Genomic DNA, 23,383 nt, shown 5'->3' with positions numbered 1-23,383 from the left:
ATTTAAATCTTTCAGTGAAAAAGCAGCAAATCTTCACATTTCATGAAAAACCTACGTTCGACCACCAGTATTCAAGAGGTTCACAAAGCCTCCTGGGAAATGTGACAGGAACGGAACGCTAACTTGTGACCATCTAACACATCTGCGTCTGATCCGTCTTAACGTCTGCACTCAGAGCTGCAGCGGGTCGGACGCAAGGCGGCGCGGGAACAGACGACATGTGACCAACTCTGAGCCGAGGTCAGCTGAACCCAGCAGAGGTCAGAAACTCCGAGCCGTCCATGAAATACTCGCTTTACTTTGAACATATGACCAGACAGTGTGATGCATTTAGATGTCACCTGAGTATCTCTGTGACATCTGTGATCCTCTCTACATCTGAACACAAACATCTGAACTTTCTCCTCTCAGCTTCAGAACAGCCTCGTTACTTCAGTTTGATGTATCTGAGGTGAATTCTGGATTCTTGTTATTTCCCAACATCAGCAGACTGATGTGGACCAATCAGACGCAGCGAGACGAGACAAAGACGTAAAAGACGTAAGAAGCCATAAGCAGACAGAGAGCGAGACTGGAATGTGGAGAAAAGGCGTGTTAGTGTCTCGTATCTGCAGAGAGTTTCTGATTTTCTCTCTTTGTTGCTGCTTGGGATGCTTTACCAACCCAACATGTGTCTATTTGACGTTCTGGGAATGAGACTCAACAATCAACTGTCTTTGTGGTGCGTTCAGGAACAGCTGGGACAAATCCTACTGATTCTACCTTTAACTAATAGTCTTTGAATTCTATTACTATGACGTGAGCTTCAGTTAGCTTGGACCACAAATGTCCTTCAGAGGGAGACTTTTTACTCTGATACTCTGAGTCCATGTCAGAGCCTGAACTCTATCACTTTACTGGAGGAAACAAGCTGGATCAGTACTTCTACTTTTACAGGAGTAAAGAAGCTGTATATGAACTTTTACAGGAGTAAAGAAGCTGTATCAGTACTTTTACAGGAGTAAAGAAGCTGTATATGAACTTTTAAAGGAGTAAAGAAACTGTATATGAACTTTTACAGGAGTAAAGAAGCTGTATCAGTACTTTTACAGGAGTAAAGAAGCTGTATATGAACTTTTACAGGAGTAAAGAAGCTGTATCAGTACTTTTACAGGAGTAAAGAAGCTGTATCTAAACTTTAAAACAAGTATCTGAGGTTGTAGGAGAGGTGGGCTGTCGTCTTGCCTGGTTAAAGGATTTAACACTAAATAATAATTGCAACTATAACAGCGCTTGTCCTTGACATTGAGTTAATTGTGTGTTCAAGAGGTTCTGTATGCAGCTGTTAACCAGCTGGAGCTATGACATCAGCTCTGACATCACACCCATCTGCTCCCTTTGGGTTCACCCTCCCTCTTCCTCCTCACACTGATATTTGTGTGTTTGTGTCACTTTAAAAAACAGGTCAGTTGTTCCATCTTCTCACATGACTCTTCAATCTAAAGCAGGACTGCACAATACATTACCCACAATGCATCAGAGCCAGAGTGTACGTACGCAATGGTCACATGTGGAGATGTTTAAATGTGCAACGTCAGTGAATGAACTCAAACAGCATTTTTTTAGCATTAAAAAAGTAAAGAGAATCCTAAAATAAGGCAGATGCAGTGCCAGTGGACTGCTTCTCAAAACCTGGTGCCTACATTACCCACAATGCAACACAGCCACTGAGTGACGTCACCGGGGTCAGTTAGTCAGATAACATGCAGCTTCCTCTGGAGCCACACACAAAGCTTTTTACTGCTTTTTTCCCCCACATATACAGTCATACTGCCAAAGAAATGCAAACACACTGGTGGAAATGGTGGTGCTGCCCTTTAAGGACAAGATGCGACCATGTCCAGCCACATTCAACACGTGTTAATACAACACAGCAGTTTGTGTTGCTCTTCAGACTCATTCCAGGAACACGTCCCACTACTGCACTGCCCACCTGACAGATCTGAAAATGTTCTTCCTTTGTCGTTTCGCACTTCAGTCTGATTTCCATTTTTCATTAACAAGAAAAACAAGTTGTTGTGGAAACACGTCGTCTGATGACTGACGATGGAGAGGAGACCACAGGTGCTGTGTATACATTATGGACCAATACCAGGCACCTGAATAAGAATAAGATCCGTTATTCCGTGAGAGATTATTGGAAATGTTGGAAAATGCTCAATCTCAGTGTTAAAGACAGAAACTCTTCAATCTGTCTCTTTATCTGGAAACATTAACGGGGTCTGTTCCAGGTCGAAACTCATCCTCCATCCATGCTCTGAATAAACAGAGGAACACAAGTGACAACAGAACCTTCTCGGCTGAGGCAACTACTGACGGACTGGATCAGGACCGATATTCAGCATTTTGATGATCTGTATCCAGCTCGTTTGTTGTGTGTGATTGCCGATAAAACAAATGATGAATGCAGAACTTTGGCTCTGACACAGCATCCGTCTTCACCACAACACAATCTGACGGGTCACACATCAGAACTCATGACCTAAAAAACCCGATTCTGGACCTAGAAGCTCTCAAAGAAAACTAGTGGAGAGGACTTTTAACGTGGCAGAACGGTGAAGCGCTCCTTTAGATCTGGTAAAAGTCTGAGACACTGAAGCACCAGTTTGTGAATAAATACATTTTTTATTGCTCTGATTGGACCAGAACTGGCGCTGCAGGACATTTTACACACAAACTGACCGGATGGCATGTTTGCAAACTAAACAGACACACAAACAAACACACACACACACACACACACACACACACACACACAGACACACACACACACACACACACACACACTGGAGGAAGTAGGACACTCGGCCCTTCATTCATGTCGAACACACTCTATAAGTGGGTCGCTCGTCACTGGAGGCGGCTGCATCTGCATGTCTCTGAGATGATGACAGTAAACTGAGACTGTTTGGAAACAGTTACAAGTCGCTCAGAGAACACAGAGCTGAAGAAGATCTGCTCTGACTGTAGCAACACACAAACACACAAACTGTATGTTGTGACATACAGCTTTTCCTGTTTTGTCTCCGTGACTGTAGGAATATTAATGCTGCTGAGAGTGAAGAGTTAAACTGTTGAACGCAAGAAATGATCGACATCATGTTGATGATCTGTTTTAAATAAATAAAGGACGAGGTGACAGAACTTCGTAGACGAAGAACATTAACACTTCCCTCTTCATGTTTGTTATTTCATTCAGTTCCTCTGTCATGGTGGCCTCTCAATCAAAACATGTTAGCTGAATCAGAGTCCTAGAGGAATAAACACTTGGAGTCTCATCAGGTTCTGTTCTGATCCGATGGGAGCAGAACTCAGATTGTCTTCACTCCTGTTGATCAGCCTGATTGCAGCAGTGATCCGGAGCGGACCTCCAGGTTCTGCTCTGTTGACTGGACCTGGGGGGAAAATGGACTTTACTTCATGAACATTATGTTTCATCTCGTTCTCCAACTTTCTTCCTCACTGAAGTTACAGTGACAGACTCGAGGAAACATCTCTGGTTTGAACATCGTTGGAAACATTTGTGATAACGTGAGAAGAGAACTCAACAAGGAGAACAAAGGTTGAATCCTTTTTGAAGCAGAAATCGTACAAACTTTATCTTTCATGGACCACAGATGGAATTTATGTTCCATTTGATCACTTCCAATTGAAACAGTTTTACAGACGGCAGTGAGTGTTACTGACGACATCATGCTGGTTCATGATGTGTCTCGAAACAAGACAATTTCTTTTAACTGAATCAAGTTCATCGAGTTCATTCAGACTCGCTGAGATCGCTCGACGTGCGGCAACTACATCGCCTGCGTCCCGTGATACTGCTGCGTCTGTTGCCATGGCGCCATAAGCATGACGATGAACTCCGTGGGCTGGGTGATGTTTAAGGAGGCTTTTGTGTAGGAGGGCATCTGCTGCACGTCGGGGGCGTCTTCGCTCATAATTATAGATTTCACTGACACATCTGAATGTCATGTTTCAGCAGCAGCCAGTGAAAGTGCTCGACGGCAAGCAGAGCCGAGTGTAAAAGCAGTGAAAACAAATTGATATTGGAGGTCGCGCTGTGACAAACTCGGGACAATTACGAGTCTTTTCCAACGATTTCCCATTAAAAGCACTTCGATGACCTCTTCTTCTCTGGTTGAGTCATGCTGGTTTTCCACTCTGGTTTCCATCTAGGCTGAACATCATCGGATGCAGTGAATATGTTAAACAGGTTGGAAAGCACATTCTGCTGTAAACTAATTCCCTGATGTTCTCTGCCCGGAGTATTCACATCTAAATCCCAGGATATGAAATCCCATCAGAGAGAGAGATAGAGAGAGATCTCTGAGGTAAAACACCAGATCATCCAATAATCAAATCTGTTACAACAACAAGAAGAACTACTACCAGGAGCCGGAGAGACTTCTTATCTTGGTCCACACCAGGAGTTTATCATATGTTCTTCTTCTATTCATTCAAAACCACCCAGAACTAAACATCCCATCACATCCTGTGCGTCTGACAAAACTAAAAATATACGAGAATAAATCCTCAAACTTCACCGAAGCACTTTGAGATGGCTGCCTGACCGGGAGTCAAACTGGGTAACCCACTTGTTAAAAATTCCCATCAGCCTTCACGTCTTTTTTAGAAATGAGTCGGCGCCCCACATCAGATCACAGACAGACCAGAACGGGCCGCAGAACTTCTAATAACTTTAAGAACTGAAATAAATCTCCTTCTGTTTCACACTTTGTCCTGGTTGTTATTTCAGAGTATGAAGCTGCAGAAACACGTGGTTACCGTCACACGGAGCTAATGTCTGATGACTAAACATCACTCAACAATACTTCTGGGCTTTCACCAATGTGAGGACATCATGTGGTCGTGTTACTGATTTAAAGAGGAGATAAAACAGTTTCCTTCCAGCTGTTCAGTCCATTCTCTCTTTTTTAGCTCTGTTTTTGGTCTCCACCACCTCCTGAGGGAAATCTCTGTGTCTTTAGCTGCTAAATGCTCGACCATGTTCCCCAGCTAGTCTCTTACCTGAGCTACGTAACGTTAAAAAGAATGTCCGATACCGGTATCATGACTTTGGTAACTGGTCCTGAACAATCTAGGTCTCTGCTATGTCCCTGCATGCCTCGACAAGCCAATCAACAGCACTGATAGATCGTGGCACATTCATCACACTGCATGCTTACTGGTTCTCCTTAACTCCTATTATTGAAAATCAGTATCAACATTTTTTAATTCTCAGTATTGGTGTTGTCACGATAACTTCAACAAGATACCTCAAAAATGTTGATATTCAATTTGTACTCGAAGAGGAGTTTAACAATCTTATGTACTGTTCGTCAAAAGGTCATTAACGTGGCGGCAGGAGGCAGAGCTACGTGGTCACAGCTGATAACAGCATCCATACTGTGGAAAATAAGCACTGAAAGAGTCTGAAATATTCAGTATTGATGAATATTCCATATTTTCGATATTATTCATCGATTTTTGTCGGGTCAGACAGCAAAACAGCATAGCACACCCGGCTGATTTTCAAAATAAGACACCTGGTGCCATCTCGAGCTCTACGGCACAACAAAGTGGGAGGTGTTAACAATAAACACAATTTAAATAGACGAATAATGAAATGATGTGACTCCGTGGCTACTCAACCACAACAGAAGCACAAAAATGAAGGAGGAACGATTTAATAAACACAATGAGGCAGGTGTGAAGCTCCTGTCTGCTGCGACACCATGAGAGCTGTAAAGCTCTGTAAAGCCGGGAGGAGCTGCTGATCCAGCTGATAATCCTCTGCAGGTCCACAGAACGACCCCCCGTGTGCTCACGCCTCTCATGCCGCCAGTTTGAAATGTTTACTGTGTTTATATAATACTAAAGGGAAAGTGTTGAAACTTGAACTCAAAGGTTCATCATCTGCTGCTTCACGCCTGGCGGCTCTGGGGTTCATCCTCAGCTGTCACAGACGATGTGCTGGACTACAGTCTTACTTTGTCTTCTTTAAGATAGCAGGATTACAGGAAGATTAAACTGTGGCAGCTCTCGGCTGCCCTCAATACAGGAAACACCACCCAGACAGGAAGTCGACACATCAGCTCTGAACTACAACAAAGATCTCACCGTCCACTCTGAGCTCATGTTCACTCTCTCTCACGCCAAACACTGAGATGTTGCAGTCTGCATTCATCAGCATTTGAAGATGAACAACAGGTGAGTATGTAACATGCACAGTTGTGTTCTACATTTATTTCGGAGTATACACAAACTTCAGGGTCGGGCTGACACCTCAGACAAGCTCCGCCCCCTCGACCACCACACAGCGCTCATGATAAGGATTCCCCTGGGAAAGTGAAACACCGTCAGGCCTGAGGTCAAACATAATGAAACTCATCATCCGTCCTGCAGCGAGCGGTGAGCTGTCTCAGCCTCTCATCTCGTCTGAGAGCTGCACGCGCTCAGTGCTGATCAGTGACTTTCACCCTCGAGATAGAAGAATCTATGACGCTCCTATTGGATGAAATAGAAACTGACTCTGCGAGCTGGTGACTGGGAGAGTTGTAAGAAAAACAGACTCCAACTTTTCAAGATATTTGTGGTAAGCAGTTTTTCCTGAAACCGATTTAATTTCCGTATAAAATCAATATCCACTACTGAGCCTTCCCACGCAGCACGAGCCTCCGAGGAGCTGCTGCTGCCGCTGGGATCTTCACCTCGGAGAGGAACTGCAAGAAACAAGCAACAGCTCCGCGGTGCTGGACCGGCAGCGTGGGAGGAAACACAGCTGAGCAGCTCCTCACCAAGAACACACCAACAGAACCACTTCCAGAACGACTGTAGTGACATGGGTCTGATGTGAGGGAGGTAGAGGCATCGCTGCTCACTGCTGGGCTGAATCGTCCCGTCTGAGAGGTTCAGATGAAAATACACTTTAATACCATGACAGCCAGAAACACTCTGAAACCACAGAGTGATGGCAAACAAACCCAACGCTGGATTCATGTCTCTGGTTCAGATGTTTTAATTCCTGCATGTGATTCAGTCTCCTTATTTTAAGACTCCATCTTAAGATGTTTCAGTTGAAGAGAGCACGTTGTGACTGGTTTAAAAACATAGATACTTAAAGTTTCGGTCAAGTGTCACGTCTGTCAGGACATATTTGACATTTATTCAACCAAAAACCCTTCATGTGACCGTCAGCTGCAATCAAACCACAAAATTCAAGAGGCGATAGATGTTCCTTTCCTGGGTTTCCTCTCCCATCATGAGGCCTCGATGCAGCGTCGAGTGAGCCAAATCAAAGTGAGGAGCATCAGAATAAATAACTGAGCTGATCTAATGTTTGTAGTCAGTCTCAGGTCAACACAGATAGAGTTTAATCACAGTCAACAGGGGAGAACCTCCAAAACAAATACAGCAAATATGTTTCCTCTAGCACATGCTGAAGCAGCAGGTGATGATATAACCTCTACCGTAGAGATAATCTGCCAAACAAAAGAGACAGGCAAACCAAAAAAACGCTGTGTTGAAAACAGTGTTTCTGAAGATAACCTGCGTGCGTGTGGGCGGGGCTACAAACACCTTGTTGGATGGAGCGACACCGGCACCACGACCTCAAAGATCCAGAGAGCAAACACAGACTTTGTGTTACTGTCTTCAGTTTGAACTAAATCTAACATGCAAACAAAAAAAAGTCTCTGAAAGTTTCTGAACTGAATGGAAAGAAAAGAACAACATTAATCTGTAAATGAGCTGAAACCCTGTACAAACACTGAGGAGGACTTTAAATCTTCAGTCTACAGATAAAGCAGCAAGGTCACACAGTCGTCTTCATAATTCAGACATAACACGCCTGATGACTGCGTATGACGGGCCGCTGAAGTCGTTTTAAAGCTGCGCCAGAAACAACCGCAATATTTGGGGACACAAAGGAGAGCCCTGTGGGAGACAGGGATTTCCCCACTGCTTAAATGTGGAGCAGTGAGGGGATTATTCTTCCAGGGAGCCGGAGAGGAGGAGGTGAAGAGACGGGAGGATAAGCTGCTGAGCGAGCGGGGGTGGAGGAGGTGGAGGTGTCGGGGGGAGGTCGGGCTGATAAACTCCGTCTCCAGACAGCAGGGAAAAGCAAAAATCATTTTCTTTCCTTCTCTTCTTCTTTCCAAAAGAGAGAGTGAAGGTCGGACTCCAAACCATCATGTTAATTTGTTCTGTTCAACAGAACGTCTTCGTCTACACAGATGCTGGGTGGCATCTGGAACAATGACGGGAAGCCTGAGATCGACGTTTCAGCCTGTGGGCTTCAGTCGAGCCCAAAGGTGAATCAACTGTTCTGGAGTGAGAAAGCTTTAAAGCTGACGGACTCCAAAGTGAGTGCAGCGGTGGGTTCTGCTCATGTGGTTAACTGACTGGATGACTGATTGATATTCTCCATCTTGTTGGTTCAGATAGTTGGTGGAACAGAGACGTAAAGAATCAGGATTGTCGACAGGCAGAAAACAAATCTCCCTAAATACAATCTGCCTTCAGCGCATTCCGGTAACGAGCTCACATTCCCCCAAATCTTCCCTTCTTCTTTAATTCTATTTTGCAAAAGAGTCTTGGCACATCGGAGCGCTGCTGGCATCACTACCACGCTAAAGTCTGCAGCTCCGGTTTGACAATGGAGGTGAAGAGACGGAGAGAAGCAGGAGAGGCGTAAATGAGGCCGAGGATGATGAGAGGAAGTCTTCTGATATGATGCCCAGAGGAGCAGAGATCAGGAGAAACTAAGGCGAAGGGGGAGGGGAAGTCTTTGGGATGAGGAGGAGGAGGAGTGACGGCGTGACGAAGCCCCTTACCCACTCGCTTCATAGCCCTGGGGAGTGCCAACGACACGAGCGCTCCTCCAAACCCGACAAGACTTTAATTAGAACAACATAAAGCCTTCAAGAGCAGAGCTGAGCGGCAGGAGGAGGAGGAGGAGGAGGAGGAGGACAAAGAAAGTACTCTTCAGCCATCCGGTCTGTCTCGCCTCAAACACATCATAGAATTACTGCAGAGATCTTCAGGAGCTGCACAGGAAGCACCACCGTCCTTTATCATAACCAGACAGTAACGACAATAATCCCAACTGGCTCATGACCCCATCGTAGGATCTGAGAACTCGTCAGCGTGCGCCCGACGACTCGACATCGTGTCCTGCGAGGCACAAAAGACAAAAGCTTGTCCGAGAGGTTCAGTAAAGCCTGATGAAGAGCGTCATCATCCATCATCATGTTCGCTCCAAGAGTGTTTGTCGGCTTGATGATGTTCAGCTGGTTAACAGTCAGAGTATCGTTTTAAAACTCTTCTTTAAAAAGGTAGAGCCCAATCTAATACCTGATATTTAAGACTGAAAGAAACAATGACGTGAAATCCTTTTCTGCATCATAATCTCACAAACACATCAACAGGATAGCTCTGCGACAGGCTGAAATCAGCTGATAATATCGACTGCTCGACATATTTCTGCTGGGCTCGTTCTACAAGATAGATGTATCCTGTAGTCTCTTTGCAGGTGAGGGTTCAAATAATATTCACCTAAAAATAAACAACCAGCAGCTTCAGTGACTCAACAACAAACAGCCAAAGAGAGAAATTCAGTTTGTTACAACGTTCAGTCTCTCAAATCTGAGTCCAGAGTGATCCCTCCTCACAAACGTATCAGTGAAGGATCTCTGACGGTCAGCGAGGTCGTCTTCATCACACAGAAGAAGAATCTGGAAGTGACGCTGCAGGCTAACGCTAAGCTAGCTGCAGCCTTCCTGCTTTTGATTTCAATAATTAAAAGTGAAAGCTCATTTCAGTCAATCATCCCGAAGTTTTTCAATAATATCAGTGACATGAATGTGGAGGTTCGGTCCAGAATCAGGCCAGTGACATCACGTCAGTTGTCACAAGGTATGACACACCTTTTTATGACTGTGTGATTAATATCCAGTCTATAAAACATCAGACACGGCAACAGGCAGCTGATGTGAACCAATCCGGTCTCAGTGGTTCTGACATTTATCTCCTGGACTTTGAGGCTTTGAGCAGAACAGCGACTGTTATCATCCATCGTCATCTCTGCTGATGAGCGCCCTCGTTAAGTGGATCTAATTTAAAGCACTTCAGCGTATGCACATCATCCGCCGAGGCCGAGGCAGGCCGGGATCCCTGCTCACACACACACACACACACACACACACACACACACACACACACACACACACACACACACACACACACACTCTATCAGTACAGAAGAATTCACTGTGTGTGTTTGTGTTTCTGCACTCACTCCAGATACCACCTACACCTGACATTTATAAACTCCATGCTGTGTGTGTGTGTGTGTGTGTGTGTGTGTGTGTGTGTGTGTGTGACAGAAAGCCTGCCAATCCTCACTCACTGCTGTGGAGTGAAGTGTGTGTGTGTTTGTGTGTCTCTGTGTGGGTGTACTGTGTACTGTGTCAGGTGTGCACACTAGCTGATGTGAAAATGTTCAGACCGGTTTGATCCTAAGCTGAATATCGGACCGGTCCAGTAGCACCAGATTTCCCCAGCAGGTGTGGTACCAGACTGAGCTGCTCCGGAGTGGAACATAATGAGCCCATGAACCAGAACCTGGCGGCACCACAGTCCACCATCACAGCTGTGACACATCAGGTTTTCATCTCTCACAACATCAGCTGAACTCTCATCTTCTTCCTGTCAACTCTGGGAGGTCAAAGGTCGTCATACGACCGTGGACAGTGGATCAACATCACCTAAACACACGGTACAGATGTAAGCCGGTCCACTGTTTACTAATCGGGTCGGTGCAGACGGGCTGATGCTGGGATTCAGCTGATATCTGCTACAAGTCTCACTTCCTCCTCTAGTCTCGTGTCGTCTTATCTTGTCACATCAGGATGTGTTCAACAGAAACACTCCACGCTATTAATCGCCTTGACGTGCCCTCAGGACTCCTCCTCCCTCTTCTTCCTCCACGTCCACACTGACCCGCATCAGTGCTGCGGTTCAGGTCAGCGTCGGGTTTGTTCTGGTCAGAGGAGGTCAAACATGAACCGGGTCACCAGTCAGACTCGGTCAGCCATCAGAGCATCATCTCATGGCTGCTGTGCTTTTACGATGTCCTGCGAGATGTACGACAGCTCACGCAACACACACACACACACACACACACACACACACACACAGGCAGTGATTCACGGCCACAGAGGCATCAGGAACGGCTTCAGGTTCTTCACCATGATAACGACACGTCTGCAGTCCATAGTTTTATTTGATCGACCTCCTGCCGGTGACGCCATGTTCTCAGAGATCTTCGACACACAGAGCCTCCTGCAGACTTCCTTGTTTTCATCCTGCTAGCACAGATTTCTTTTTTCTGTGTCAACATCAGCTTCGGGCTGCAGGTTTGTACAGGTCTGTGAGCAGCGGTGCTGGCTGCGTGCAGGCCCGGTTCATGTTGGGCTGAGGGGAGAGTGTGTTCATGTCAGAGGAGCTGTTGGCTGCAGGCCTGGTTAAACAAAGCCTGGCTACAGCGCTGAGGCGTGGCTCGGGTGGCATTCACCCCGGCAGCAGACGCCCATCTGAAAAACAAGCAGGTGTGCATGCCTTTCCTTATACGGCAGCACACACACACACACACACACACGGAAATAAAGAAAGAAAGAAAGAAGGAGTGTTGGAGCAGAGGCAGAGAGGGAAGCAGGTCTGACGTGGTTCAGGTTTACATAAGACACTCTGAGTTTCTCCTGTAGCCTCCAGCTGCATTATTCAGATACAGAGCGGTGGTTTCTGCGGCTCGGAGTACGTAATGACATGTCAGCTCTCTCTGGTATGAGAGTCCACACACAGACGGACCGGCGCTCCGTCAGGGGAAACTTCAAGTGTCGGAAGCTGAAACACAAAGAGCCTCTGTGTTATAATTAGGTAACAACGAGACTTCACCTCAAATAACGACTACACCACTCACAGCACCAGCTGATGGAGACAGTGATCACTGAGACACCGGGACCCAGACTACACAGGAAGTGTGTTTGGGATGAACAGGGTCTTTACCTGGACAGACTGCGTCCTCTCATGTTGGTACTGCGGTAACATACAGTCACATACTGTCGGCACGAGGCCAAAGAAGAAAGTGACGCTTCCACATCTGGAAGGATGCAAGAAGAGTCGCCATCGACGGTGCACCCTCCTGAGACATCGTCAGGAGGAGAGCTGTTAGCTGTTAGCCGTTAGCTGTTAGCTGTTCATAAACAGAGGGATTCTGCACCATCGGCACAATGAAGGCTCTCCTTTAACCCGCCTGTCTGTTCACAGTGAACCGAGCAGCGCCAACATTACGCTGTTATAACGTGTTGTGATTGAGATCCTGACCCACCAAACATCCTGCGAGTGACACAGAGAAGAAACTACAACACAACAGACGAGGTGATCTAAAGGTTATTTGACCGTCACGCTCCTGCGTGGTCCATTCACACAGACGTCATCTCGCTTCTTCTGCGGTTCTGATTCTGCCTCCGGAGGCGGATCAGAGCCGTCCCACCTCTGATACCTTCACACTGACAGCGAGGTGGAGTATGGGAGGAGTCAGCGAGCCCATGATGTCTTTCTACTGAAGCACTTTACAATGTGGAGGTCAAACTTTTAGACAAAAAGGTGAAGAGAGCACATTGTTATGGAGGGACAGTTAAACTGGTGCTCCAGGACGAGTGGAGCTCCGGTAACAAACGTTCCTGACACCAACACACAAACGCCGACCCGGAGCAGACTGAACACACACACTGCAGCTGAGCGTCCTCAGAACACACGGTGTGAATAATGTGTATGAAACATGTGCAGAGCTGCAGACGTGCACAAACAAGGTGTGTAGGAATGTGAACGATGTAACACACACACACACACACACACAGCAGCAGAGCACATCTGTCAGTGTGTGTGTGTGTGTGTGTGTGTGTGTGTGTGTGTGAAACATCATTTAATTAGTGAAGGCATCACATCAGTGGAGAGATAAGACAGAATCAGTGGACGCTCCAGCAGAGACGCTGCACTTCACATCCTTCACCTCGACAGCTCGCCATGTTCACGCAGCCACGAGAATTCATCCTCCACGACATCTGTGATCTTATGTAATTCACACTTTTCTGCTCTTAATTATTTCTGCTCTCTCATCAAGTGTTGGCCTGCAGGAGATCCTCGCTCCGCTCTGTTAGCATCCAACACTCTGAGTGTCGTCACCATCACGTCAGCCGACGCTCTCGTCCACACGGACGTCCTGACAAACGACGGCTGGAGGCTTCAGATCCAACAGAACCGGAGGATCAGGAGGAGGAGACGCTGTCAGCTGACATATCAACATCAGAATCTTTAACTGCCTGATAGCCCGAATGATCGAGGACCAGTCAGGCTGCAGTGAGGAGGTCAAAGGTCAGGGCTGCATGTTTCTGACCTTTGGTTTCAGTGAAAATTACTGATAAAAACAAAAATCTAATTCGCCAACTTGTGCACAGAAAGTACATCCAAAAACCAACCAGCTAGCTTAGCATTAGCCTGCTGCGTCACTTCCTGACTCTTCTCCGTCAGAAATGCTGGTTTAATTCTATCAGAGATCCGTTATTGATTTGTCTGTGAAGAGGTTTCACTCTGAGTGTCTCTCTGGTTCCTGTTGGATCACTGAAGCCAGTTCGCTGTTTGTTTTGGTGAATTATTATTTGAACTTGTTTAAAACGAATCTGCAAAGAGATGCCAGGAGAAAGTGTGTGTGCGTGTGTGTGTGTGTGTCCTCTCTGCTGTGTATTTTTAGCCGCGGTCGGACAGGAAGGAAGCGAAGCGGCAAACATCCTCCCGGGCCGGAGCGCTGAATGTGTAACCCGCTCGCTGAGCTTCACGCATGACTTCACCTGAATGTGGCGTCCCAGCAGGAGTCAGAGGAACCATCACACCGACACTCGAGCCAACGAGCTCTGTTACACACACAACTTCAACCCGGAGCAGCTCGGCCCGTTAGTCTGGAGTCAGAACCAGCTGGAGTAAAACTAGAACTCCACTTCAGAGTTAAAGGTCCAGTGTGACTAACGGCATAATAATGACCCACAAATCACATTAGTTTGTCGTCACCATCAGGCCCATTGATCTGGACTCTGAGGCCGACCCGCATCGCGGCTTGGACGGTTGCCATAGTAACCAACGCTCAAATCAGTATTGATCTGTGCGAATGTTATTGTTGTTGTTTTTGGAGTGCCCGCTCTGTATGTCACTGTAAAGCCAGCGAGCCATTTTTTAAAGCACAAAGAAAATATAATCCTGAGCTTCTATTGGAAGACAGAACCAACTGTCATCAAGAACCAGGACCTGACGCTCACATCAGAACTTCTGGGTTTAGTTTTCACTTGTTTCCACCTTGTTGATGATCTCAGAGATGCTGACAGAATCTCTCCCACACTGACGTTTTCATATTAAGCTGCAGATTTATGTATTCATTTCTGTATTTATTGGTTTGATTCTGAGTTTCTAACATCGGCCCATTAATCAGAATCTTCCTGCTCCAAACTATTGTTCTTATACTGTCCTCTGAAAAGGTTCCATCAGTCAGCCTGCAGGTAAAACTAGTGAACAATATCTCAGTCCGACTCATCACAGTTTGCCTGGTGTCACTGAGCCGACAGGTGCTGATGTTCTGTAATCAATACAGGGACGATCGGTTCTTTACAGGATCCATCAAATGTTATTAACAAAAACAAAGATTCTTCTCTCAAAGAAACTTCCTGCACACGACACCTTCTCTTTAAACCCAGTGATCTCTGCCATCTCGTGTGCCAGCTTCCTCCTCTTCCTCTTCCTCTTCCTCTTCCCTGCAGAGGGTTGACCTCAGAGGAAGAGACGCCCTCAGCTTCAGACACAAACGACTCGCCGTCCGTTCAAAGCGACACGGCAGCAGAACAAATGGATTAACAGGCTGGAATTGGTTTCCGGGCCCCGGCTGACCGACGGGCCCGTCACGCTCCGATCGTCTCCCAGCTCAGTGGGAAGGAAAATTAAAAATCAGACGGCGCTGTGGTCCCGTCCCCTTCAGCACGCGGCCAATCACACAGCCCGAGGACACAGAGCGGACACTGCTGTGTGATTGGCTGGGAGGGTGGAGGGGAGGTAAAGAGTGTCACATGAAGACGCCATTAACTGACAGGAAGTGCTCCCCGAGCTCGCACCACGGGTCCAATCAGAGCCCGGTGTCGGTCTGTGTCAGCCTGAGCAGCATCGACTGATCAATTCATCCACAATCAATTCAAGAACAAAAGTTGAATTTCTGTGATTGAGCTTCTGGAACGTGAGCACGTTCTGTGTCTGTCACAGTCAACTGAACGTCTTTGTGTTGTGCACAAACAAAGACACTCGAGGACGCCATCTTGGATGCGCGTGTTCCACTCAGATCAGTTCACAATAAAATAATCTGACAATGAAAATAATCTCTAGCAGCCCTGAGATCAGCTGGTCTGTGGCGGACGGTGCTCAGGTGGGAGGACGTGACGCTGAGCGAACACTCTGCTGCCGCGTCAGAGGAAACGTGCAGCGACTTCATCAACACGACCAGAAGTGACCCAGTCCTGCAGCGATGGACGGGTTCTGTGTCGGCTGATGTGATGGACCGGTTCTGTGTCGGCTGATGTTTCAGGATGTGAAGCAGCTGCACAATCAAACTCTGCTGGTTTTAAATCATGTCACAGGAACACAGGAGGAGTTTAAAGGAGCAGTCTGTAGTTTCTGAACCTATATTATGTCAGATTACTCAACAGACATGCTGCATGTACTGAACCGGACCAGCATGCAGAACTGGACCAGACTACGGGTCCTGCAGAGGCTCCTCATATGAACATGCAGCTGATACACCAACGCAACGTTTCGTGACTCCACTGAATCACACACACACGGAAATGCGACGTCCATGCGTCCATTATCGGACACGATCCACCAGGACACGCAGTCTCATGTTCGGGTGGGCCGAAACCTCACGGGTCACGATCAGAACTCCGGCTGGTTCTGACTCGTTTTGTTTTAGGTGAACAGATGATGGTGAACGAGAGATTAAAGGACCCAGAGAACGGGTCGTGTTCGGCAGAGTGTCCGATAATGGATGTCGAGGTCAGGGGTTTCGGCGCCGCACAGGTAAATGGCCGTCAACAAATAAACAACGCAGGTCGGCCCAGGTGATGTCATGGTGACACACACACACACACACACACACACACACACACACACACAGCTAACCTGGTTAGCAAGAAGCGCGGATATACGATCAGTCAGGACAGCATGGAGCCGAACCCCCGTCTGAATATCACACAATTGTACGTCTTCTTCATTGACATGAGCGCACAAACCTGACTACACAACATCCAGCACCTCCTCTGGACCCACACGGGCCTGTCGTTTAATTCGGCTCTCAGATGATCAGCAGTGCGGCCCGTTAAACAGCAGAACTTTACATTTCACAGAGAATGTGCGTCACTGCCTGTAACGTAAACGTGACACACCAACACACAGCAGCGAGGCGCGCGGCAGCGACCATAAAAGTACAAATGTGACCACAGAGTGATTTTATTTCTGGATTAAACCAGCGCCGAATGAAAAAGCAGATCATTTCCACTCTGACCTGGTTATAAATATGAGCTCAGTGGTAACTTGTACGCGGCGGTGAGTGAGAAAACATCTAATTCGCACATTTTCCTACGCGGTTCAGCGCATCGCTCTCAGCAATCAGGACGGAGCTTAAGCTAGCAAACACGTCAGTGTCAGACGACGGAGACCTGCGCTCACCTGCAGCTCGGCCCGCTCCACCTCCCACTGGGCCCGCTCCACCTCGAACCGGGCCCACTCGTGCTGGAGAAAGTGTAGAATCCCCGGGATGTTGTACTGAGCTCTGGCCGCCTCTCCGCCGCCGTAGTCTCCAGGCTGCGGAGCTTTAATGTTCCCTCCGCCGGGTAAACCCGAGCTGTTGTTGAAGAACACACCGGGGCCCGCCTGCTCGTCCATGGCCGGACCGGACCGGGTCGATGTGGGCTTCTGGTTCCGTCCGGTTCTCTCAACCGCGTCAGTGAGGAATCCTCCGGAGGGAAACACGGTCCATCCACGGTCCTCTCTGCGGGGCAGCAGCGCTCCTGTCTGAACCAGCTGTCAGCGGAGGAGACACCGTCCAGCCCCGAACGGAACCACGCACACCACTTCCGCTCCGGAATTTCACAATAAAACGTTGACGTTCATGCGCTGCAAAACACTTCAAATAATAATAATAATTATATTATAATAAAATGAATAAGACATTTCTTATAATGATACTATTTATGATAAAAAATGATGATGATGATGATGATACTTACAATAATAATAAATATAATAATACTTATAATTAACATTCATAGTGATATGAATACTGTAGAATTTTTATTTATTTATTCATTTTTTTAGCCAACAGCCAAATCTCATTTATATATGTTCTTATTATATTATTATTCTATTTAAATCTAATTTATTTTGAGTGTTTTCCTGTATTACAACGAGTCAACATGAATATTTACATGTCGGTTTAAGTATCCTTTAAAAAAAAAAAAAAAAAAAGTGGTATTTGGATGCAGCTCATGTCTCAGCTGATGTCTGCAGTATTGACTCGGTGTAATATTCTACAGACTTTGTGTTTATTTACAATAACAAGTGCAGTTATCATGTGCAACAGTCCACCTTGGTCAAAGTGAAGACCCTGTATGTGGACTTTATTTATCTTATTAACAGTTGCATTTTATTCTATTTCTCTATCTTGTTTCCCCCATTGAGGAATAAGTACAGTCTAATCTTATCTGATATCGCTGACGGTCTAATCAGACTTTTATTTGAAGGCAGAAGCATTCCGTTTCCTGTATCACGTTGGCTCACATGAAGTAGCTTCACTCACCTGTGCGGTGACATCAGCTCCTCTCTGCCCCGCCCACCGCCGTGCTGCTCAGGTGAGTGGCAAGAAAATGGTCCAATTGATGACAAACAAAATTCAAGTTTGGTTAAAAAAATACACAAAATAATAAAATAAATAAAAATAAATAAATGTAGTTTTAAAAGTTGTCATTTATCGTCACTGTTTAAAACAAAACAAATAAGTTTAAAAGAATCACAGCAACAATAACGTGACATTTTACTGATTAATATAATATTTCAGGAGTTGGTGGGAAAAGAACACTTTTAATGTTTACTTGTAAATTTAAGATACTGTGTCCTGGTCAGAGGCTACACCCATGACTGTAGCTACTGTTAGCCTGTTAGCTCAGTTAGCCGTGCAGCTAGGTGGGCGACAGGTGGGGAGTGCCAGGCATTGTGAGCACTTGTCTGGGCCCTGCTCACCACAAGGGGGCCCCTGCAGGTCTGACATCCCCTGCAGCTCTCAGGTCTGGGGCCCCTGCAGCTCTCAGCCCGGCCCTGCGGGTCTGTGTGCGCGGCTCAGTCAGTGTAACGTGATTGAACCCGCAGCTGACTGGCTGTGACTGCAGCCATGTGCTCATCAGCTGATGCGCCACAGCCGCGTCTATTTAACGCTGCTGGTTCAGACCGCTGGTCCATCACACACACACACACACACACTCTCACACACACAACATGCCTCCGTTTGACAAGCAGCTGCCGAACAAACCGTTCAAACTGAGGAAGAGCTTCGGTAACAGCAGCGGCACGATGATGATGAAGATGAAGATCAGCTGTTCACACATGAAGAGTCTCACCTGTTTTCTTTCTCCGTGCAGTGACCAGGAAACAAGAAGCGGCGGGGATCCGGACCAAGTTCTCCAACAAGATCCCGGTGAGTCCTAGAGAAATGAGTGCTGACTGTCGGTGTCCTCACCTGTCCTCCTCTTCCTCACCTGGCCTCCTCTTCCTCACTTGTCTCAGGTCATCATCGAGCGCTACGAGCGGGAGAGGTACCTGCCTCCTCTGGACAAAACCAAGTTCCTGGTGCCGCACGAGCTCACCATGACCCAGTTCGTCACCATCATCAGGTAGAGTTCTCTTCAGTCGTCACACCTGAGGAAGAGTTCTGAGTGTTTGAACGGTTATTTTCTACCACAAACCCCAAATATCCAATATATCAACGTGAGATGAACTCCACAAGTGTTGTGGAAACAGACGGTCCCGTTGATGTTCAGAACTTGCCTTAGAAATATCACGTTTTTAACTTTTCTTCAGTACCGCAGTGATCCAGTTATGGTTGTCTGATCAAACATAAGTACACTGCTAACAGGAAGTGCTAACAGCTGATTCGGCTGAGATTTCATGAATTTATTGTTTTTGGTTGTTTTTCTGTTTTTTAAATCAAGACTCAGCTGCTTCAGTTGTTTAAGCAGAATGCTGCAACTCTGTTTTACTGTGAAGCTCCAGAACTGTTGAGGAAACAGACGGTCATGTGCAGAACTTGCCTTAGAAATATCACGTTTTTAACTTTTCTTCAGTTCCGCAGTGATCCAGTGATTGTCTGTTCAAACATAAGTACGCTGCTAACAGCTAGTTCTGCTAAATTTTAATGGAGTTTGAGGGTTTTTGTGTGTGTATCTGTTTGACCGTGAGGCTCCAGAACTGTTCTGTGGACTACGACTCTCCACATCATCAGCAGGATATTTGTCAGATTTCTTGTCTTTTTGTAATCTTTCATGACAGAAAGTTCTGGTGTTGAGACTGAAGTCTGTTGGTCATCAGCTGGGAGGCGGGTCTGGACCGCACCCTGAAAGTCGACTGTTTCGTAAATTCCTGAGATGCTTCTGGTTCCTGATGACCCAGCAGAACGGTTCCAGTCTCGGGTCCTGACGCTGACCGTCGGTCTTAATGAACGGGCTGTGGTGAAGCTGCTGATCAGCTGATGAGATGCATCACTTCAGATTTTCTCCTTGTTATCTGCGTTAAAAGACACATTTTATACAGAAGCCTTTTGAAGTAGATGATCTGTGACCGCTCTGGACCGGCTCTGAACATGTCACACGGATCTGAAATGGGTCGGGCCTCTTTCTCTCTGAGCTTTGCAGATAGATGTGGTTTGACATCTGTCTTCTTTCTTTGAGTCCAGGCGGTGGACGTGACTTGAATTTAGTCTTTTTTTTAGCCTTAAAGAAATGACATTTAAATAAAGATTTAACAGCAACATGTGTCCAGAACCTGTCCCTGGGTCAGTGGAGGGCAGGGACCCGTTTTGTCAACCCAGTCACCAGAGAAACGTTGGCGCTGTACGTTTTTATGGTACAACTTTGTCTTTGATTCGGTCTTCTGTTGTGACAACACTGGTATGGTCTGTTTGGGTTTAGGCATTAAAAAATGCTTGATTAGGGTTCAGAAGAGATCATGTTCTGGTCCAAACACCTGGTCGCCGGGTCATAAACGTCATGTGACAGGTTGTTAGTTGAGGTGTCGGTACGTGTTTTGGTTTGCAGCCCGTGACGTGTACGACTGTCTCCGGTCGGGATGTTTTCACCTGGAGGATAAAGACTTCATATCTGTGTGTTTGTGTTCTGGGATGTCGGAGCAGCCCGATGGTGATCAGTACCGACTCTGGACCGGTCTTGATTTGTCAGGCAGTTGAAGACAGAGGTTATTGTATAAATATTACTAATATATTATAGGATTACAAACTGTCACCTGAACAGAAGTGAACTAACTCTTCAGTGTGAAATCTACTTTTTAAATACCTGCACTGATCCTTTAAGATCCGGTTGGATCCGCCCGAGGTTCTCTTCCATCTCGTCACACTGAGGTCTTGCTGATCTTTGGGTTTGGTTCCTCGTGCTGGTCTCAGTCATGATGACACAGCAGAACGTTAACAGCAGCTCAGGAGGAACGAGGAAGTCCTCCGTCATCAGGCCGACCGAGTCAGACGGCTGCAGTACATCAGGTCCTGGTCCTGGTCCAGTTAGAGACCCACATGATGTAATGAGACATGAGCTGTGTCCTAAATCAATGCCACACGCTGACGGTTCACCATGTGGACTGTAGAGATGATTTATAAGCAGCTTTTCTTTTTGGAGTGAAAAGACTCTGAAAACTGTACAAGACACCAGATTAATAATATGAAGCACTGAAAGTCCGTCTGCACTCAGATCTGCTCGCCTTTGAATTCACTGCAGTTTGTTTTCTGCTCGAGGAGGAAAAGTTTGTTTCTATCAGAGTTCACAGGTCAAACACTGAGAAGGACTTCAGCAGGACACGAACATGTAAAGATGCTTTTATTTACTCTGAGTGTTTCAGTGAGCGGAGAAGCTGTTTCACTTTCAGTCGACTTCTTTGTTTCACATCTTGCGCTGTGGGACAGTTTCCATCAGACTGATGCAGTGTTGATCTTCACATGTTGGTCTCTAGTCTGACGACCACATTCTCAGCATGTTTTGTGATAATAACTGGACTGTGGACTCTGCAGGCGAGGGGAGCTCCTCCTGCAGAGAACAATGGTGGATCCTCATGACTGCAGCAGGTCTGAGGCGGCTAACGGACGGCGTGCGGATCACGAGGATCCACCATTGTTCTCGTCACGTTGCAGGACGCCTCGTTATCGTTAACGTGTCTCTGTCCCGCCTCAGGAACAGGATGGCTCTGCTGCCCACTCAGGCCTTCTACCTGCTCATCAACAACAGCGGGCTGGCCAGCATGTCTCTCACCATGGCCCAGGTGTACAAGGACCACCAGGACGAGGACGGCTTCCTCTACATGACCTACGCCTCGCAGGAGACGTTCGGACTCTGACGCGACGCGCCGAGAGTTTTATTCACTGCCGGCCTCCAAATCTGCTGTAAATAGAAAATATCATGTATTTATTGTAATATTTGTTGTAAACGTTGGTGTCAGAAGGATTTTAATAAAAGTACGTGGATCCAATAAATCTGCAGTGGAACTGAGTGGTGACTGGGTCCGGTCCGGTTCTGGTGGAGCTGTAATTTTAAACATGAACACTTTATATTCTCCATGTCTGTTTATAACTGGATGAAACTTTGGTTTGTGGAGCTCGAAGCACCAAAAACATTTGAAAACATCAACAGCAAAAATCTGATCAGACGTCTTCACCTGGTTCTGAAGAGTGACGACACCAGAATGACCCGGCTCGGAGCTGTGATGTTAGTGTTGTGACACTGACACATTGTGGTTCTGGTGTGATGGACTCATGTGATCCTCAGTCTGGACACTGGGTGGCAGCAGAGATCCACCAAACTGAGCTGATACTCCTTCAGCACTCATTACATCCTGTGGGTCAGGTGCTCGGCCCGGTCCACATCAGAACGTTTTCACCATAGTTGTTCCTGACAGTGACTGAAGGATGCGACTCTACTGTGGTTTAGTAACTAGTTACTTTTCAGAGTCCAGAGTCTGGGTTCAGAAGTTCTGGTGCTGAATGTCTGTGATACCCTGAAATGCATCTGCAAGTTTTGAGTGCTTGAACAACATTTAAACCAAAGTTTTGAATGCAGAACTTTTACTTGTAGAGTATTTCCACAGTGTGGTACCAGAACTTCACGGTACCAGAACTTTAGCGTCTTCCTCCACTGACAGACTCTTCTGTACTTGAAGCGGTCAGTAAACTCGTTGTTCCTCGCTGTGACCATCAGGAGGCGCTCTCTCTCTCTCTCGGACCTCACATCCTCCAGGTCCGTCTGCAGTAAAAAGTTCTGCTGTGACGAGGTCGTTACTGGACTCGGTCTCATTACAGACGTCGTTAGAGGAGTTGTGGATCTGTTGTTCAGAGGGAGTTTGGATGATAGTCTACGCTCCATTAACCGTAATGGAATTAACAAAAAAAAGTGATTACGTGTGCTGAACCTCCAGTGGCCTCACAGAGGAGGAGCGGGCTCCGGTTCTGATTCCCGCATCCCATCAGAACCTGTGAGGTTCTGTTCTCTACACATGTGAGAAACTAAAGTGAGGAGGAAGAAAATCTGTGGACGTCAGGTTGAATAAAGGTGAAACACGAGTCGAGCTGACGGCTGAATCTGCGCTTTGCTTCCAGACAAACTTTGGGTTTAATGGAGCCGGAGGTTCTTCTTAATGTCCCGCAGCAATCAGCCGGCGACCGCGGGCCTCTGGAAAAACCCAATCGCTGCAGTTAATGATGCCTGATGTTGTGCAGCTGTAATGGTCCCGGCTTCATCCAGTCTCGTTTGGGGAAATGGGTTTTTGTTATGCTCATCAATAAACAGCACTGTGAGTTCACAGGAGCTTAAACTTTGACAGTACAGATCGTTTTATTCACAGAGCTCACAGAACCGCGGCCCGCTCCATCTGCTGGACCCACAACGCTCACATGTACATCATATGAACACCTGGTCTGTACAGGTGACGTCTA

At 46.7% G+C, this 23,383-nt stretch overlaps 2 protein-coding genes across 4 annotated transcripts in view; one reads left to right on the top strand and one right to left on the bottom strand.

Annotated features, from left to right (window-relative positions):
• Window positions 1-18,105, bottom strand: part of strn (striatin, calmodulin binding protein) — a 33,661-nt gene extending 15,556 nt beyond the window's left edge. For 2 of the 3 annotated variants that reach the window (XM_037105801.1, XM_037105794.1), the window contains exons 1-2: window positions 17,984-18,105; window positions 16,855-17,311 (exon numbers count right to left, since the gene is read on the bottom strand). In XM_037105801.1, the coding sequence (XP_036961696.1) occupies window positions 16,855-17,070 (216 nt within the window). In that variant the 5' untranslated portion in view covers window positions 17,071-17,311; window positions 17,984-18,105. Of the gene's footprint in view, window positions 1-16,418; window positions 16,449-16,854; window positions 17,312-17,983 lie in introns of those variants that run through there. The other variant, XM_037105808.1, reaches the window with a different exon arrangement.
• Window positions 18,106-18,576: 471 nt separating this feature from the next.
• On the top strand, window positions 18,577-21,929 carry map1lc3c (microtubule-associated protein 1 light chain 3 gamma). Its single transcript, XM_037106777.1, has 4 exons — window positions 18,577-18,733; window positions 18,819-18,874; window positions 18,964-19,070; window positions 21,630-21,929. The coding sequence occupies exons 1-4, from the start codon at window positions 18,676-18,678 to the stop codon at window positions 21,790-21,792; spliced, it is 384 nt and encodes a 127-aa protein (XP_036962672.1). The 5' UTR covers window positions 18,577-18,675; the 3' UTR covers window positions 21,793-21,929.
• The last annotated feature ends 1,454 nt before the right edge of the window (window positions 21,930-23,383 follow it).

Source organism: Acanthopagrus latus, chromosome 1 (genome assembly GCF_904848185.1).
Source record: "Acanthopagrus latus isolate v.2019 chromosome 1, fAcaLat1.1, whole genome shotgun sequence".
NCBI classification, from domain to species: Eukaryota; Metazoa; Chordata; class Actinopteri; order Spariformes; family Sparidae; genus Acanthopagrus; species Acanthopagrus latus.
This window is presented reverse-complemented; position numbering and strand designations above follow the sequence as displayed.

What these genes read in the sequence shown, in the direction of transcription:
- map1lc3c (XM_037106777.1), top strand. Translation starts at nt 18,676, where the DNA reads ATGCCTCCGTTTGACAAGCAGCTGCCGAACAAACCGTTCAAACTGAGG. An exon ending in CAAACTGAGGAAGAGCTTCG is followed by an intron (nt 18,734 to 18,818) that starts GTAACAGCAGCG and finishes TTCTCCGTGCAG; the next exon opens with TGACCAGGAAACAAGAAGCG. An exon ending in CAGTTCGTCACCATCATCAG is followed by an intron (nt 19,071 to 21,629) that starts GTAGAGTTCTCT and finishes GTCCCGCCTCAG; the next exon opens with GAACAGGATGGCTCTGCTGC.